Raw genomic sequence first — 19,420 nt, forward strand, 5'->3', positions numbered from 1 at the left:
TAGTGCCCTAGCCAGTTTGGCTCAATGTATAGAGTGTTGGCCTGCGGACTCAAGGTTCCCAGGTTTGATTCCGGTCAAGGGCACATGCCTGAGTTGCAAGCTCGGTCCCCAGTAGGGGGCTTGTGGGAGGCAGCCAATCAATGATTCCTCATCATTGATATTTCTGTCTCTCTCTTCCTCTCCCTTCCTCTTTGAAATCAGTAAAAATATATTTAAAATATGTGTGTGTGCATGTGTGTGTGTGTGTGTGTTATTCTGTTTATTCTTGCACAATTCTGTAGGTTTGAAATTCTTTTTCCTTTTTATAGAAGCTAGAATAAAAAAGTTCCATATGAAAGTATTTTGGAAACTAATGGGTAGGATTTGGTCCTCAGATGGAAGCAAAAAACAATAAAAAAAAAATCTATCTGTATTGGCCTTAACATATACCTATTCTCAGGTACTGTTTTTTTTTTTTTTTTTAGTAGAACTATTATGTTGACAGACATTCTAAAATCTTTGAGCCATAAGCCTGTCAAAATCCAGGTTAATAGTACAAACAATTTATTTTTCTATACTTTGTGCATGGAGAGAGGCCTTTATAATTGCTACTTATGAATTAAAAATGAGGTGGATTCTGTAATTATTTTCATAGGCAAGTTTCTACTTGTTTTAAACTGAGTGTTTTCTCACTCCATGTTAGGGAATGTGAAGTATTCTGTAAGAACCATCCTGCTCCATTCTCAAAGGTCATTACTTTCCACAAGAAGGAACCATTTGAGCTAGAAGCATTTTATACTAATTTACATGAAGTGCCTTATCCTGATCCAAGGATTGGTAAGAGAAAGTTCTCATGCATTTTTTATTTTTATAAATAATATGTTAATATTTGAATTAAGGAAACAAATAAGTTGATAGTTAAGCTAAGCCAGCACTGGACTTTAAAAGAAAGATATTCCATAACTTTTTCTAAAATGTACTTGTTAGTGTTTGGAGTTGATTTCTGGAATAACAAAAGTTTGAATATTTTCAATTCATTTTGACATCTATAAAGTGTTCTGTAATTGGCCTAAAAGGTTTGGGTAAGGATTCTTTTTTATGGAAAAAGTCTAATCACTAAATTGAAATTGTTCTGCCAGACTTACTATGCATATATTCTGATTTTAAACTTATGCTCACTGGTGGCAAATAGAATGAGTATCATTAGATTGATATGAAAGTGAGAATAGGAGACTGTAATATCCATTTTAGTTTAGTAATCTTCCTAAAAAATACAAAAAAATCATGATTTTATATCAATTGAAAGAGAAGGGGTCTGGCCAGCGTGGTTCAGTGTTTAAAGTGTCAGCCCGTGCACCAGAGGGTCTCGGGTTCAATTCCGGTCAAGGGCACGTACCTGGTTGGAAGTTTGATCCCCAGCCCCTATCTGGGTGCCTGTGAGAGGCAACCAATCAAAGTGTCTCTCTCACATCGATGTTTCTCTCTCTCTCCTTCCCCCCTCCTTTCCACTCTTTTAAAATCAATGGAAAAAATATCCTCAGGTGAGAATTAACAACAAAAAAAGAGAGAAAGAATAATTTTTAAGTTTTAAAATTCTCTATATGTATTGCTTTTATTGACAGACTAGAAAAGGAATATTATAAATATTTCGAGTACATTATTTCAATCATAGATATTAATTACTGAACGTGGTATTCATTTGCTAGGGTTTCTTAATAAAGTACCACAAACTGGGTGGCTTAAACAATAGAATTTAGTCTCACAGTTCTGGATGCTAAAAGTCTGAAATCAAGGAGCTGGAAGGATTGCTTCCTTCTGAGGACTATGAAGGAGGGATCCATTCTAGGCTTCTTTCCTTGGCTTGTAGATGGCCATGTTCACATGATATTCTCTCTGTATGTCTGTCTCCAAATAAACATATCAGTCATTCGATTAGAGTCCAGTCTGATAACCTCATTTTAACTTGATTAACCTCTGTGAAGACCTTATCTTTAAATCAGGTCTCCTTCTGAGGTACTGGAGAGTAGGACTTCAATATATGATGGGCAGGGAGGGGGGCATAATTCAACCCACAACATAGGCCAACCATATTGTTTACTACTCATTTTTTCTGCCTAGTATTCTTTCTCTACTTATGGGTATCCTTATTTGAGATTTTTTAACATTAGAGTTCTTTTTTTTTTTTTTAATCTTTACCTGAGGATATGTTTTTATTGATTCTAGAACAGCGGTTCTCAACCTGTGAGTCGTGACCATCGGAAAACACATATAGCATATCAGATACTTACATTACGATTCATAACAGTAGCAAAATTACTAAAATTCATAAAAGTAGCAACGAAAATGATTTTATGGTTGGGGGTCACCACAACATGAGGAACTGTATTAAAGGGTCGCGGCGTTAGGAAGGTTGAGAACCACTGCGAGAGAGGGGAAGGGAGAGGGAGAGAGAAAGAAACATTGATATGAGAAAGAAACATTGATCGGCTGCCTCCTGACCAGGGATTGAACCTGTAACCTAGGTCAGTGGTCTGCAAACCCATTAGTCAACAAAGCCAAATATCAACAGTACAACGATTAAAATTTCTTTTGAGAGCCAAATTTTTTAAACTTAAACTATATAGGTAGGTACATTGTTATGAACTTAATTAGGGTACTCCTAAGCTGGCCTTTGCTAAAAATGTCCTCAATCTGAGGGGTCGACCTCAGCGAACGTACCCCCACTTCTTCTAACGCCACTTCTTTTTTTTTTTTTTTTAACCTTTTGTTTATTTTTTTTATTTTTTTTAAGAAATAATTTTTTTTTTTTTTATTGCTTAAAGCATTACAAAGGGTATTACATATGTGTCCTTTTTTTTCCCCGCCCTTGACAATACCCCGGCTTCCCCTACCCCCCAGTGTCTTATGTCCATTGGTTATGCTCATATGCATGCATACAAGTCCTTTGGTTGATCTCTTACCCCCCTCCCTCCTGCCCCCCAACCCTCCCCGGTCTTCCCGCTGCAGTTTGACAATCTGTGTGAGGCATCTCTGCCTCTGTATCTATTATTGTTCAAAAGTTTATAATGGTCTCTATTATCCATGAATGAGTGAGATCGTGTGGTATTTTTCCTTCATTGACTGGCTTATTTCACTTAGCATAATGCTCTCCAGCTCCATCCATGCCGTTGCAAATTCACTTCTTCTAACGCCACTTCTTCAAAATAGACTCGCCCAGGCCGAAAACCAACTTCTGTGCATGGGCCACGAAGTTTCAATCGCACTGTAAGTGCGCGCCCGCGCACACGTGGTATTTTGTGGAAGAGCCACACTCAAGGGGCCAAAGAGCCGCATGTGGCTCGCGAGCCACAGTTTGCCGACCACTGACCTAAGTATATGCCCTGACTGCAAATCAACCCGAAACCTTTTGGTATACAGGACGATGCTCCAACCCAATGAGCCACCTGGCCAGGGTAGCATTAGATTTCTTTTTTTTTCTACTTACATAATTTACTCCTTAATGTACTTATATATTTATTTTTACATTTGCCTTAAGTTATAAATAATTCAGAATAATTGCATGATCTATAAATCTCTGTATATCAAAATGTTGATTTAATGACTTGATGGTGAATGTTTCATCATTTGTGTTTTATCTCTCTACCATTTTAATTTTGAAAAATTGCAGAGCTATAAGAAATTGAAGGAATGGTTTAGTGCAGTGGTTGCCAACCTTTCGGACCTCACGGACCACCAGTGGTCTGCAGACCACCGGTTGGCCACCGCTGATTTAGTGAACGCCATACATTCACCTAGATCCAGTTGCTAACATCACAGATACATACACTTTTTGACAAACCGTTTGAAAGTTTGGTATAGATATCCCAACAACTCACCACTAATTACATGTCATAGGTCTCTTAAGAAGAACATTCTCTTACATAAAGACATCATTATCATACCCAAGAAATTTAACATTGGAATAATACTATTTACTATACAGTCCAAATTCAAATTTCTCTGATTATCTACAAAGATATTCTTTGTAACTGTGCTTGAAAAATTAATATGACCTTTGTAGGTATTAGTGACTGGATAACAGCAATTTTGCTATAGGAAAAATGCAGGAAAATTTTAAGTCATTTTATTTATGAATTACCAAGATGATTATGATTTGCATACCTTGTAGCAAAAAGGGGTAATTTTATATTTGGTTTTTAAACTCAAAAATTTGAATTTTATTTTGGTTTTAGAGCATTAAAAACATACTTAAAAGTTACATTGCCTTGAGTCAGATTGTCCTTGGTTAAAATCCCAACTCTCCTTTTTTCTAGCATTGTTGATTTTGGACGGGTTACTTACTCTTTCTGAGTCTTAATACCAAATTTATTAAGGTATGAAAATGATCTGGGGAAAATATCTGTCCCACAGTAGTTAATCTGGATGTGGTAATAATGTTACAATTATTTGCCAGCATTGGAAAGATGATAGTCAAATTACTGAATTTAATGAACTGAATGAGTTAATCTGAGGCCCATGTATTGATCAAAGCTCTTTTTTCTTTAAGGGAGCTTCACTATTCAGAATGTTTTCCCACAGTCTGATGGTGATAGTTCTAAAGTGAAGGTTAAAGTTCGCATTAACATCCATGGAATCTTCAGTGTGGCTAGTGCATCAGTAATTGAAAAGCAAAATATAGAAGGGGATCACAGCGATGTTCCTATGGAGACAGAAACGTCATTTAAGGATGAAAGCAAAGATGATGTGGTATGTAAAATTGTTTCAAATTCCTCTAATTAAATATAGAGTACTAGAGGCCTGATGCATGAATTCATGCACAGGTGGGGGTCCCTTGGCGTGGCCTACAGGGACTGGGCTGAAACCAGCAGTTCAACACCGCCTGCTGCTCCCGCTCATCCCAGCCCCGCAACGCCAGGGGGAGGGACCATAGGAAGTTGGCCTGCCAGCCCCCCCAATTGGGGCCCTGGGGGAGGGACTGTGGGAGGTTGTCTGGCTGGGGGGGAGGGACCCCAGGAGGTTGGCTGGCCAGCAGGGGGGAGGGGCCACGGGAGGTTGGCAGGCAGGGGACGGGGGTGGAGGGGTGGGGGACAGGTGGGGACTGAGGGAGGTTGGCTGTGGGAGCGCACTGACCACTGGGGGCAGCTCCTGCATTGAGCGTCTGCCCCTGGTGGTCAGTGCACATCAAAGCAACTCATCAACCAGTTGTTCCAGCTGTTCGGTGGTAACAGTCGCTTAGGCTTTTATATAGAGAGATATTAAAGGCCTACACTGGAGCAATTTTTTAAACAAATGATAGGTCACTTATTAATGGTCTTGATGGCACAAAGGACATTATTATGTAGAAAAATACATACATTAACAAATTAATTTAATGATTTTCAGAAGCATTGGCTTCTGAATGTGAACAAGTTTTAGAACTACCTTAACCAATTTATTTGGTTAATTTGCCTTTAGATGTATAAATATATATACACACTAGAAGAGCTCTTTGAGTAAGTGTAAAACAAAAATGCCAAGTGAGCCCTGGCTGGTTTTGCTCAGTGGATAGAGCGTTGGCCTGTGGACTGAGGGGTCCCGGATTCGATTCTGGTCAAGGGCACATGCCAGGGTTGTGGGCTTGATCCCCAGTAGGGGGCATGCAGGAGGCAGCTGATCAATGATTCTCTCTCATCATTGATGTTTCTATCTCTCTCTCCCTCTCTCTTCCTCTCTGAAATCAATAAAAATATTTTTTAAAAATGCCAAATGGCAAAGCATTTTGGCCTTTTAATTGGCAGCATCTTTTCTTAGTATTATAAGAAATGGAGTAAATAATGTAATTGTGTTTTCCTACATTACGTCAACTCACCACTGTCACTTTTTTTTAATTATTGTTAATCTTCACCTGAGGATATTTTTTCCATTTATTTTTAGAGAGAGTGGGTGGAGAGAGAGAGAAAGAAAGAGAGAAAGAGAGAGATCTGTGTCAGAGAAACACATTGATTGGTTGCCTCCTGCACACTCTAACCACTGAGCAACCAGCCATAGCCCCCATGTTACTTTTTTCACCTCTTCTCAATCACAGGGTTGGAGAAACTGTACAGTTAGAAGGTGCAGGGCGAGTTGATATGTCAGAAATAATTATCCTTTTATCGACAAAGAACACTTACAGCTTGTTTTTGTCTTTGGTACAAATAAACTTATTTTTTTATTAAAGCTAGCCTTCTGATTATCCTGTATGTGCTTAACTCCAGATATATTAGAAGACCTAAATTATACTGATTCCTGAATCCTAAGCTTTCTTCTCTTTGAAAGGACAGTAAAGGATAAGATTTTAAAAACCAGAAAAACCTAATACTTAGTACTATTTGCCAAATAGAGAGTCCATTTTGGCAGCCTTAACTGGTTGAAAGTTTGTCTTTTAGACATAAAAATATTTAAGTTTATGTTATAATAATTCATAGACATCAACTTTGACAATTTTGCTGTATTTCCTTGAGTATTTTGTTACATTTAAAAATATTGAATTTATGAAGTACATAAGTTTTGTATCTTTTTTATTTTCCCACATTAAATTCTTTATTGACATTTTTCATGTGAAATTTAATAGGGGTTTTTTGCTGCTGTTCTTGTTTGTAAGCTTGCTTTTATGAATTTGACTTGAAATTTTTCCATTTATTTTGTGTGTGTTTTTACCACAGGTGAATCACACAAGATTTATTCACAGCATCAAATAGATCTTTTCATTTTAATTACTTGTTACTTGTAGTTATTCTCATGATTGAAAACAAGCTTCTATTTTACTATTTACATAGTTCAAAACAGACTTGAACTCTAAGATGCTGTTTATTAAAAAAAATAGACACCATAACTACTATCAATTACTTATTTTCTTTTCAGGATAAAATGCAGGTTGACCAAGAAGAAGGTCATCCAAAATGTCATGCTGAGCACACCCCTGAAGAGGAAATTGATCACACAGGAGCCAAAACAAAGGTTTGTTTTACTATTTCTATGGTTGTGTCTTTTTGGGAAGTTTATGTATTTTCTTTATATTGCATGTTTTTAATACACTTGATTTTTTTATTTTTTAAATATTTATTATTGAGAGTATTACAGATGTCCCCATTATTCCCCCATTGCCCCTCTCCATACGGTTCCTGCCCTACTCCAGGCCTTCACCCCCTTATTGTCTGTGTCCATCAGTAATACATATATGTATATCTTTGGTTAATCTCTTCCCACCCACCCATCTTCCCTCTGAGATTGATCCATATTTCCATGCCTCTGGTTCAGTTTTATTCATCAATTTATCTTGTTGATTTGATTTCTTGTTCATTTATTTTGACATTTAGACTCAATTATTGATAGATATGTATTTATTGCCATTTCATTTTTCATATTTTTTATCTTTTCTTCTTCTTCTTCCTCTCCTTAAAGAATACCCTTCAACATTTCATATAATACTGGTTTGTTGTGATGAACTCCTTTAGCTTTTTCTTGTCTGTGAAGCTCTTTATCTGACTTTCAATTCTAAATAATCACTTTGCTGGGTAGAGTAATCTTGGTTGTAGGTCTTTGCTATTCATCACTTTGAATATTTCTTGCCACACCATCTGGCCTGCAAAGTTTCTGTTGAGAAATCAGCTGATAGTCATATAGGTGCTCCCTTATAGGTAACTAACTGCTTTTCTTTTGCTTCTTTTAAGATTCTCTCTTTGTCTTTAAACCTTGGCATTTTAATTATGATGTGTCTTACTTGATGTGGCCTCTTTGGCTTCCTCTTGTTTGGGACTCAGCATTTCCTGGACTTGTAAGTCTATTTCTTTCACCAGGTAGGGAAAGTTTTCTATTATTATTTCTTCAAATAGGTTTTCACTATCTTGCTCTCACTCTTCTTCTGGCACCCCCATAATGCGAATGTTGGTAAGCTTGAAGTTGTCCCAGAGGCTCCTTACACTATCTTCATACTTTTGGATTCTTTTTCTTTTAGCTCTTCTGATTGAGTATGTTTTTGCTTCCTCATGTTCCAAATCATTAATTTGATTCTCAGAATCCTCTACTGTTAAAATCCTATAAATTATTCTTATTTCAAGTAGTATATGCTTAATTTCTGACTGGTCCTTTTTCATGTCTTTGAAATTCTCACTAAGATCCTTGAAAGGCTCACTAAGTCCCTTGAAGCTCTCATTAAGATCCTTGAGTAACTTATAACCATTATTTTGAATTTTGTATCCAGTAGATTGCTTGCTCCCATTTCTTTCATTCTAACATGTTTCTTTGTCTCCTCATATTGGCTGCTTCCCTGTGTTTGTTTCTATGTATTAGGTAGAGCTGCTATGTCTCCTGGAATTGGTAGGGTGGCCTTGTATATTAGGTGTCCTACAGGGCCCAGTGGCTCAGCCTCCCCAGGCACCTGAGCTGGGCACTCGAGGCGTGCCCCTGTGTGGGCTTTGTGCACAGTCTTGTAGTTGAGCCTTGACTGCTTTTGGCATCACTGGGAGGAATTGACCCACAGGCCAATTGTCTGTGAGGACCAGCTGCGACTACAGTGGAAGAACTACTGTGCAGGAGACAACCCTGTGGAGCAGGACTTGCTTCAGTGGGGCTTTGGTGCTCACTGAGTCTTCCCTTTGAGTGTGTCGCTTGTGGATGTGAAGAGTTGTAAACTGGTATAGTCTCAAGCTGTCTATTGGGCACACTGGCTCTAGGGCCTCCCAGCAGGAGCTATAGAGAGATCTACAGATTGCTGCTACTTGTATTTGGCTGGCAAGTGCCCAGGCAAGGCCCAGTTGTGAAGCAAAGCAGGTTGGTGCTAGTGCTGGGTCTTGGGCCCATTATTGATAGGTTTGTAACAGGCTGACTCCAGCTACTGCTTGTTTAAGAGATTTTAGCAAAGTCTGAAGCCTGAGTCAGGACACGCCATTCATATAAAAATGTATCTGCAAACAGCTTGGGTGGGGCTGCATATTGGATGGGGTGAGATCTCAGGGAATCATCAGGGCAGAGAAAACAGTATGGGCCATGCTGATGGAAACTCAGATATGGTTGCCAGTTCACTCTGCCATAGGGGAGGTACCAACATGGGAACCATGAACCCTGTGAGCACCCCAGGCTGTGAGAAAGTCACCTCCAAGTTCCTGCCCTGATATCTGACAGTCCAGTTCCTCCCCATATGTTCCTAGATTCCTCCAAAGCCTCTGCCCAGCACAGGAGCTCAGAGGAAGCTAGACTATGAAAGATTGTGTGTGGGCCCTTCAAGAGGAACACCTAGGTCTCCAGCAGCCTCCACGTCACTCAGCCATAATCCCCACTGGTTTTTACAGCCTGAAGTTTTGGAGACTTCTCTTCCCAGTTCTGGAACCCTGGGCTGGGGGTTTAGTGTGAAGCTGGGATCCCCTGCTTCTCATGTGAGGCCTTGGAGATATTACTCCTGATTAAAAATAAATGCCACAGGTGGTTGTCAGACCAGCCTGTTCTATTCCTCTGCCCCTCCAATCAGTCTTTCTTTACTTAGAGAATAAAAAAGAATGTGCTCTCTTCTTACTTCTCTAGTTGTAGGACTTCCATTCAGTCAGATTTCAGGCAGTTCTGAATGATGGTTGTTGTGTATTTTAGTTGTAATTTTGATGTTATTGGGGGAGGCAGTGAATACTGGAGTTTACACTACCATCTTGGTTCTCCAATCTTATATAATAAAAGGCTAATATGCAAATCGACCAAACGGCAAAATGACCAGTCACTATGATGCACACTGACCACCAGGGGGGCAGATGCTCAACACAGGAGCTGCCCCATGGTGGTCAGTACGCTCCCACAGGGAGAGCACCACTCAGCCAGAAGCCGGGCTCTTGGCTGGTGAGTGCAGCAGCAGTGAAGGGAGCCTCTCCCATCTCTGCGGCAGTGGTAAGGAGCAGCGAGCCGAGCAGTAAGGAGCAGTGAGTAGGCATGTGGTAAGGAGCGAGGACTCCCGGACTGTGAGAGGGCGCAGGCTGGGCTGAGGGCTCCCCCCCTCCTCAGTGCATGAATGTTGTGCACTGGGCCTCTAGTACACTTGATTTTTTAATATATATTTTATTAATTTTTTACAGAGAGGAAGGGAGAGGAGTAGAGAGTTAGAAACATCGATGAGAGAGAAACATCAATCAGCTACCTCCTGCACACTAGGTATGTGCCCGCAACCAAGGTACATGCCCCTGACCGGAATCGAACCCGGGACTCTTGAGTCCGCAGACCAACACTCTATCCACTGAGCCAAACCAGTTAGGGCACACTATATATTTTTAATCTTACTAATAGGGAAATGTAGAGAAAGCACATAACCAGAATAAATACATTTCAAAGATTTATATTATAGAAGATGTTTTAAAGAATGAACTTGATAATACTATATAAGTAAAATTAACTTTTTGGTAAGAAAAAATGTATTTTTTGGTAACTTCACTAAAAATACAATCTCAGAGAAAATAGAAAATAAAATAATTATATGAAGAAAACTTAAATTAGCAGTAACACTGCATCTCAAAGTTAACTATTGTAAGCATTTGGCTGCATATTATAAAATATTTTTCTTTGTGCAAAAACAAATATTTTTTAAAATAAAAATATAAAGGATAAACGAGAGTCATTGTTTTACGAAGACATCATTGCCTTTCTCATACTAAGCAAGATAAGTCAAACAGAAAAAGTCAAGAACCATATGATTTCACTTACATGTAGGATATAAAACTGAAAGCAGCCCTACCTGGTTTGGCTCGGTGGATAGAGCATTGGCCTGCGGACTGAAAGGTCCCAGGTTTGATTCCGGTCAAGGGCATGTACCTTGGTTGCAGGCACATCCCCAGTGGGAGGTGTGCAGGAGGCAGCTGATCGATGTTTCTCTCTCATTGATGTTTCTAACTCTCTATCCCTCTCCCTTCCTCTCTGTAAAAAATCAATAAAATATATTTTTAAAAAACTGAAAGCAATAAATGGACAAACAAGAAAAACAAACAAAAACTCAGAAAACAGTATGGTCATTTTCAGAGGAAAGAAGGATGAGGGTAGTGAAAGGTAAAGGAGTCAAATATATGGTGACAGAAGATGGGACTTTGGGTAGTGGGCACATAATGCAATATACAGATGATGTATCATAGAAATCTATACTTGAAGCCTATACTATAATCTTATTAACCAGTATCACCCCAATAAATTTAATTTTTAAAAATGACATCATTGCTGATAAAAGGAGGGAGAGACCCTACCCCCATCATCCAGATAAATGTGGCTACAGTTCTAAACTATCATCTTCAATAGATTGTTCTAACCTAACCTGAACAGAATTTAATCTGTGTAGGTTAGCTATATAGATTTTTCTTCAGAGATTATATTCAGTTTTAACTATTAGGCTCTTAAGTAATTTAAAACCTGAAACCTATTTTTTATAAATTTTTAATTTTACCTAATATTTTTTGCTTTTGTTTATTGATATACAGTTTACCTACCATACAATCTACCCATTTAAGTGTACAATTCAAGGGTTTGGTTTTTGTTTTTGTTTTTCAATCCTCACTCGAGGATATTTTTTTTATTGATCCTTACAGAGGGTGGAAGGGAGGAGAGAGGTGGGGTGCAAGAGAGAGAAACATCGATGTGAGAGAGACACATCCACTGATTGCCTCCCACACAAACCCTGACCAGGGTTGGAATCGACCCTGTGACACTTTGGTGCATGGGCTGATGCTCTAACCACAAAACGGTCAGGGCTCGATGGTTTTTAATAAACTCAGATTTTTCAACCATTTTCACAATCAATTTTACATTTTCATCACCACAGAGAGAAGCCCTGTACCCATTAATAGTAACTCCCTATTTTTCCCCAGCCCTCTTCCTGCCAGTCCTAGGCAACCATAGATCTTTCTATTTGTCTATTCTGGACAGCTTCTTTCACTAATGTTTTTCAAGTTTTTCCAGGTTGTTGGATGTATCAGTACTTCATATAGCTGAATTATACTGCATTGTATAAATGCATACCACATTTTATCTAACTATTGATCAGCTTGGGCATGTACCTAGGACTGGAATTGCTGGATATATGGTATCTCTGTGTTTATTTTTTGAGAAACTGCCTGTTTTCCAGAACTGCTCTAATTTACAATCTTGTCAGTATGAATGAGGGTTCCAATTTCTTCACATCTTCACTGAATCTGGTCATTTTCCATTTTTTATATTATAGCCATCCCAATGGATGTGAAGTAGCGTCTCATTATGGTTTTAATTTACATTTCCAGCCCAATATATTTTATGTGAAAAGACTTAATGTGCAGAGTATAAAATACTATCAGCATTTAAGTAGTATTTTAAAATATAGTTGATAAGTTTTGTTTGATTTTATTTTCTTGTTTCATCTGAAATTACTCTTAAATCTATTTTTAATAAACTAGCTTTGGAAATTTACTTTATTATTATTATTATTATTTTTCAGACAGCTCCCTCAGACAAACAAGACCGATTAAACCAGACCATTAAAAAAGGAAGAGTCAAGAGTATTGATCTACCTATCCAGAGTAGCCTGTGTAGACAATTGGGCCAAGATCTTCTCAATAGCTACATTGAAAATGAGGTATATAAATCCGAGTTGATGTTGAAATAGGTAGTAGTGTATTCTGAGATTTTTGTAGAAGTCAACAGTTATCCCCCCAAATGAGGTAATTAGCCTATAACTCCTAAGAAATTATTAAATAGATCATTGAACTACTTTATTTTGGACAAAATATTGAGCTGTATTAATGTCATGTACAGTACAGTTTCATCTTAGTTATATGAGAAACATGATATTTCCACTATAGAGGAAGACTAGTCTAACAATAGTGATTCCTACTCCTTTTATTCTGTCTTTAACAGTAACACCCAGCAGATACCTTATGGGGGAGTAATAGCAGCTCCCCTCTTCTAATGTGTTGTCCTAAAAGATTAATGCTCTATTCAGAATGCTTTCTGACTTACAATTAATACTTTGTAAAATCTGTTGTCATTCTTGAAATTTTCCTTACATGTCTAAATGTTTAATTTTAGTCTCTTGAAGAGTTTGTTTCTTTAACATAAGTAGTTGTATAAGAAGTAATTTATTTTTTTTATTTATTTATTTTTATTTCAGAGAGGAAGGGAGAGGGAGAGAGAGAAAAAAAAATCAATGATGAGAGTCATTGATTGGCTGCCTCCTGCACACCCCTACTAGGGATCGAGCCCACAACTTGGGCATGTGCCCTGACTGGGAATTGAACCGTGAGTTCCTGGTTCATAGGTCGATGCTCAATCACTGAGTCACACAGGTCTGGTTATTTTTATTTTTAAAATTTACTAGTTTCTGCAGGCTTGGCTGGCATTAAAGAAAGTCAGTTTTCTTTGAAGTGCCCCAATATTCTTCCATCTTCTGCACATTATTCTAGGAATTTTTTCATGAGATTCTGACTATTAACCAATGTCACTGCAATAAACTTAATAAAAAATAAATTAAAAAATAAAAGATTTTGACTTTACAGTACTTGCTCTTTTTAGTACCTACCTATATCACTTATGCATTAGTTATTGAAGGCTGCATTTTATGTGAAGCAAGCATTCCTGCAGACCCTGAATAATTCAGAATTTGTATGTTTTGAGACTAATTTTCCCAAAGAAATGATTGTGAGGAAGTGCAATTCTGGCAAATTTTGCATATAAAATTGTTCCTTAAGTTTTTAAGTGTTTCACTGTTTTAAATTCACAAATGTCAGTATACTGAAGTCTTGTGTTTAAAATAGTGTTTTTATTAAAGTGAAAATTTTTTCTTCAAGTAATACTAGCCCCCAATTTTTTTTTTTTTGCTTTTGATTATAACAATACTAATTTTTGCTAGCATCTTAAACACGTTGATATCCTATTTAATCCTCAGAACATCCCTATGATGTAGGTACTGCTATAAGGCTACATTTTACAGATGAGGAAACAGGAGCAAGTAGACTAGATCACTCAAGGTCAGAGAGTAACCTTTCATTTAAATCCAGGTAGTCTGTATCCAAAGCTCAAGATCACAACCACTATATTATATTTCCTCTCAGGGCTAACATTTTTTCAGCATCAGTTACATGCCAGGCACTGGACTAAATATTTTATGTGGTCTCTGTCAATCTTATTAACCCTATGAGCTAAATAGAAGTATGCTCTGTAGTTTTAGGATGAGAAAACTGAGGCTGAGAGGTTGACTTTTCTCGATGCTAATAAATGGGAAACCTAGAATTTGAACCTGAGTATGTACAATGACATGGTCTATGTGGCTTTCTTTAAATATAAATTCTAACCCTAGCAGGTCTGGCTCAGTGGATAGAGCATCAGCTTGTGAACAAAAGGCTCCTGGGTTCTATTCCAGTCAAGGGCACATGCCCAGGTTGCGGGCTCAGTCCCCAATGGGGCTGTGCAGGAGACAGCCGATCAATGATTCTCCCTCATCATTGATGTTTCTGTCTCTCTCTCCTTCTTCCTTCCTCTCTAATCAGTAAAAACATATTTAAAAAATAAATAAATAATAAAATAAAAATTCTAATTCACTTTCTGTCTCTATAAATTGGCCTATAGGTGAATGTAATCATACAATATTTATTATATAAATGTAGTTATACAATATTTGTCCTTTGGTGTCTGACTTATTGCACTTGATATTTTCAAGGTTTATCCATGTTGTAACATGTATCAGAACTTCTGTTGTAGGATAATATTCCATTGTGTATATATACATTTATTTATCCATTTATCTGTTAGTGGACAACTTCCACCTTTTCGCTATTATGAATACTACTGCAGTGAACACTGGCATACAAATATCTGTTTGAGTTGCTACTTTGGATATATACCTAATTGCTGGGTCATATTGTTATTTGAGGAACCACCAAACTTTTTTTGTTACTGCAGCAGCATTGTACATTTCCAACAGCAGTGTACAAGTATATCACATTCTGCACATCTTCACCAGAATTGTTTTGTTTTTTACTTAGTCATCTTAGTAGGTATGAAGTGATATTTTCATTGTGGTTTTGATTTGCATATCCCTAACTCCCTAATATTCTTAATGGCAACTAATCTGAAACTTTTTGAATAGGGGAAAATGATCATGCAAGATAAATTGGAGAAAGAGAGAAATGATGCTAAGAATGCTGTTGAAGAATATGTATATGATTTTAGAGACAAGCTGGGCACTGTCTATGAAAAGTTCATCACTCAAGAAGTAAGTCTAGCTCTGGCCAGGTGGCTTAGTAGGTTGGAGTGTAATTCCTTACACTAGGAGGTTTGGGGTTCTATTACCAATCATTTCATATATGGGAGCAAACCAATTGATGTTTCTTTTATATCTATGTTTCTCTTTCTCTCTCGCTCATCTTCCCTTCCCCCTCTCCCTCCCTCCCTCCCTCTGTCTCTCTCTAAAAATCAATAAAAAACATATCCTCAGGTGAGGTCTGAAAAAAAGTAGTATAAATTTTACAGTTTTTAACTAGAACTACTTAAGTATTTGCTGGTGACTGCTAATACAAATTATATAAATAAATGTGTTAAATGCATTATTGTCAATCTTCTTGAGCACATTTAGGAATGGTTCTTATTTTTCCAATTAGTGGAAGTATGGTGAAGAACATTTATGAATAAAAGTCAGAAAATATGAAATTCAGTTTTCTATATTTGAAAACAGTATTCCTTCATTGAACTTGTATTTCTAAGGAGAGCATTTTTAGTCACTGTCTTATAAATGTATATCTAGGACTTGAATAAACTGTCTGCAGTATTGGAAGAGACAGAAAATTGGCTTTATGAAGAAGGAGAGGACCAACCTAAACAAGTTTATGTGGATAGGCTTCAAGAACTAAAGGTAAACTTTTTAAAGTCCCTGTTAGTATAAAATAGAACATTATTAAGTTTTCCTAAAAATTGGTTATAAGGTGTATTTTTTTTTTCATAAATATGTAAGAAATTACTAAGGCAGACGTATAAGAGGAAATGTTTCTAAATGTTTCTCGTTTAAAAAGCATTTTGAGCCGAAACCGGTTTGGCTCGGTGGATAGAGCGTCGGCCTGCGGACTGAAAGGTCCCGGGTTCGATTCCGGTCAAGGGCATGTACCTGGGTTGCGGGCACATCCCCAGGAGGAGATGTGCAGGAGGCAGCTGATAGGTGTTCCTCTTTCATCGATGTTTCTAGCTCTCTGTCCCTCTCCCCTCCTCTCTGTAAAAAATCAATAAAATATTTTTTTTAAAAAAAAGCATTTTGAGAAGTGAGCAATGCTACACATAATTGAAATCAAATAATAATCATATTTGTCTGTCATGATACTCAGATATAAATATTTAGATGACCAGAATGTTAGTATTACTTTAACAAACCATATATTTCTGAGATGTCTTATTAAAAGTGATTTGTCAACCTGACCCCTTCTTATTAGAGGAGTCACGCTTCCTCAGCTTCTCTCCCCCTTCACTGGTTTGATTTTCACATTGCAACTGTGGGGACACTTGGTCAGCAAAGAACTTCAAAAATTTTCTTTTTACAAAGAAATAAGGAGACGTGGTCACCAGATTCCCTTTTTCTAGGCCAATGGTATGATTTTAAGAAAAGACCACTAGTAATCCTTTTTCACCTCCTTACTACCCAATCCTCCTCCTATCCTGAAAAAAAGTAGTTTGATTAGAAACTCAGACTGGAAGGATGACAGGGAATTTTAGTCTTTCCTTCTTAGTGTGGATCATAGTGGGCTTAAATGTGTACATGAATTACCTAGGGCTCTTACTGAAATGCAGATTATGATTCAGTATATCGAGGTGGGCCCAAGATTCTGCAGTTTTAACAAGCTTCTAAAAGACTCTGATGCAGTTGGTCCCTAAATCATTCTTTGAGCAGCAAGGGACTACATAGAAGCTAAATAATGGCATTAATAAGGATTTCTAGAATATGAGAAACAGCAATCTGTTAACTGGAGGATGGGGGTGCAAAAGAAGTTAAGCCAAAGAAGTTGATATCTTGCAACAATTACTTTCATGCCAATAAATTACTTCCAAAGGGAATAATTAGAAAGCAACTAGTAAACCCAAGTTTATGACAGCAATACAAGGCTTTATCACATTTTATCTTCTTGGTGATTTTACTCCCTCTCTCCCTAAGAGAATGCATGTATTTTGGGCCATAGGAACAGCCACGCAGCTAATGCTAATAGAAATAACTGGAAAAGCCCAAAAGCACCCCAAATGGATATTTTGCCTCAAATGTATAATTAACCATAAAAATGAGTGCTACATAAGTTTTTATAGGCTTTACTATTGTTTTGAGATGTCTTTTAGAAATTTAAAATGCAGTACTTGCTTCTTCTTCAGATATATTTATAATAAAAAGTATGATGTATAGACTAAATGCAATATGGTATCCTGGAACAGAAAAAGATGAAGTCCGAATAAAGTCTGAATTTCAATTAATAGTAATGTACCAGGGTTGGTTTCTTAGTTTTGACTAATACGCTGTGCTGGTATAAAATGTTAACATTAGAGAAAAGTGATAAGAAGTGCTTGTGTCTGTCTTTTATTTCCTTTGTAACTTTTCTGAACATCTAAAGTAAACTGATTCTTATTTAAGTATATAAACAATTTAAAAGAAAATAGTTACTCATTCTTCTATATTATACCTCTCCTGAATGTTATATAGGCTATATTTTAACATTTAGAAACTCCCCATTCCAGGGTCCAAAGATTTTTTTTTCTGAAAAAATACAGATTTATTTTTTAAAGCACTGCATTTATAATACAGTATACATTTTTAAAATAATTAATAAACATAATATACATAATATTCAATGTCTTCTGTTAAAAGGTTTTTTTCTGTTAGTAACTTTTTCTTTTTAAAAAAATTTACTTATGTTAACAGAAATATGGCCAGCCTATTCAAATGAGATACATGGAACATGAAGAGAGACCAAAAGCTTTAACCGACTTGGGGAAAAAGATTCAACTTGTCATGAAAGTGATAGAAGCATACAGAAACAAGGTATTGAATTCATAAAGTCAACTGATGATGAAGGCATGTGGAGTTCATGGTGAGAGTGGGGCAAATCTAAAGGTTTTCAGCTACAAAGCTGTGACAGTTGTTGCTACCAAATTTCAGAGACATTGTGCACCAAACTTTTCATTTTTTATGAGAATTATCAGTAAATGATATTACTGCATTTAAAATACAGTGCAGGTATGTGCTTTTAATTTTTTTAAATTTCCTAAAACCACATTAAAAATTAATCCAGTGATCAAATCCATAGTGAGAGGTTTTTTTGGACCTTTTTTATTACAGGCCTTTTTGTAACTGGTCTCTGCTAGCCTTTATTTTTGTCCTGTGTCCTTTTTCTTTTGGTTTCCCTCTGTCTTCCAGTCTATTACTCATTTGCAATCCCCTGTACCCATGGTTCTTTTATATACATACCCAAATCTATATTACTACCCTTGACCTTTCCACTGATTTTAAGCTTCAAAAATTTAGTTATATAAATGCTATCTCCACTTGGATATAACAATAAGATTTAACAAAATTAAGCTTATCATTTTTTTCCTCTAACCAAAGGTTAGCCAACTTTTTCTTTAAATATTTTTAATATATTTTTATTGATTTCAGAGAGGAAGGGAGAAAGAGAGATAGAAACATCAGTGATAAGAGAGTATCATTGATTGGCTGCCTCCTGCACGCCCCACACTGGAGATTGAGCCTGCAACCAGGGCATGTGCCCTGACCTGGAATCAAACCATGGCCTCCTGGTTCATAGGTTGATGCTCAGCCATGGAGCCATGCGAGCTGGGCCAACTTTTCTTTAAATGAACAAATAGTTTAGGCTTTTCAGGCTTTATCTCTATACAGCTATTCAACTCTTCATTGCAGTACAAAAGCAACCATATAGGACATGTACATTAATGGGCCTGGCTGCATTCCAAAGTAACTTTATTTAAAAACGTGGCAGACTGTATTTGGTCTGTAGGACAAGTTTGCTGACTCCTGCTTTAAATAAATATTCACCCAGCCAGTGTGGCTCAGTGTTTAGAGCGTTGTCCCAAGCACTGAAGAGTCGGGTTCGATTCCCAGTCAGGGCACATATCCAGGTTAAGGGTTTAATCTCCTGTCAAGGTGCATACAGGAGGCAGTCAATCGATGTTTCTCACATCAATGTTTCTCTCTCCCTCCCTCTCCCTTCCTCTCTCTCTATAACCAAAGAACATAACATATCCTCAGGTGACGATTAAAAAAAATTAAATATTCATTTTGGTAGCAAGGGAATACATAATTTCCCCAATTTTTATCATTGCCATTACATTGAATTTAACAAATACATTTTTATTGACTTCAGAGAGGAAGGGGGAGAAAGAGGGAGGGAGGGAGAGAGAGAAAGAGAAACATCAGTGATGAGAGAGAATCATTGATTGGCTGCCTCCTGCATGCTCC

The 19,420-nt window shown here is 37.2% G+C and overlaps 1 protein-coding gene across 3 annotated transcripts in view; it reads left to right on the forward strand.

The window, feature by feature from the left end:
* HSPA4L (heat shock protein family A (Hsp70) member 4 like) overlaps window positions 1-19,420 on the forward strand; it is a 59,507-nt gene that overhangs the window by 29,436 nt on the left and 10,651 nt on the right. For all 3 annotated transcript variants that reach the window (XM_070415165.1, XM_070415164.1, XM_070415163.1), the window contains 7 exons: window positions 683-816; window positions 4,526-4,725; window positions 6,859-6,954; window positions 12,422-12,559; window positions 15,068-15,193; window positions 15,722-15,829; window positions 17,867-17,986. In XM_070415165.1, the coding sequence (XP_070271266.1) occupies window positions 683-816; window positions 4,526-4,725; window positions 6,859-6,954; window positions 12,422-12,559; window positions 15,068-15,193; window positions 15,722-15,829; window positions 17,867-17,986 (922 nt within the window). The remainder of the gene's footprint in view (window positions 1-682; window positions 817-4,525; window positions 4,726-6,858; window positions 6,955-12,421; window positions 12,560-15,067; window positions 15,194-15,721; window positions 15,830-17,866; window positions 17,987-19,420) is intronic.

Source organism: Myotis yumanensis, unplaced genomic scaffold, assembly GCF_028538775.1.
Source record: "Myotis yumanensis isolate MYYU_CA2020_CCGP unplaced genomic scaffold, mMyoYum1.0.hap1 SCAF_5, whole genome shotgun sequence".
Lineage (NCBI taxonomy): Eukaryota > Metazoa > Chordata > Mammalia > Chiroptera > Vespertilionidae > Myotis > Myotis yumanensis.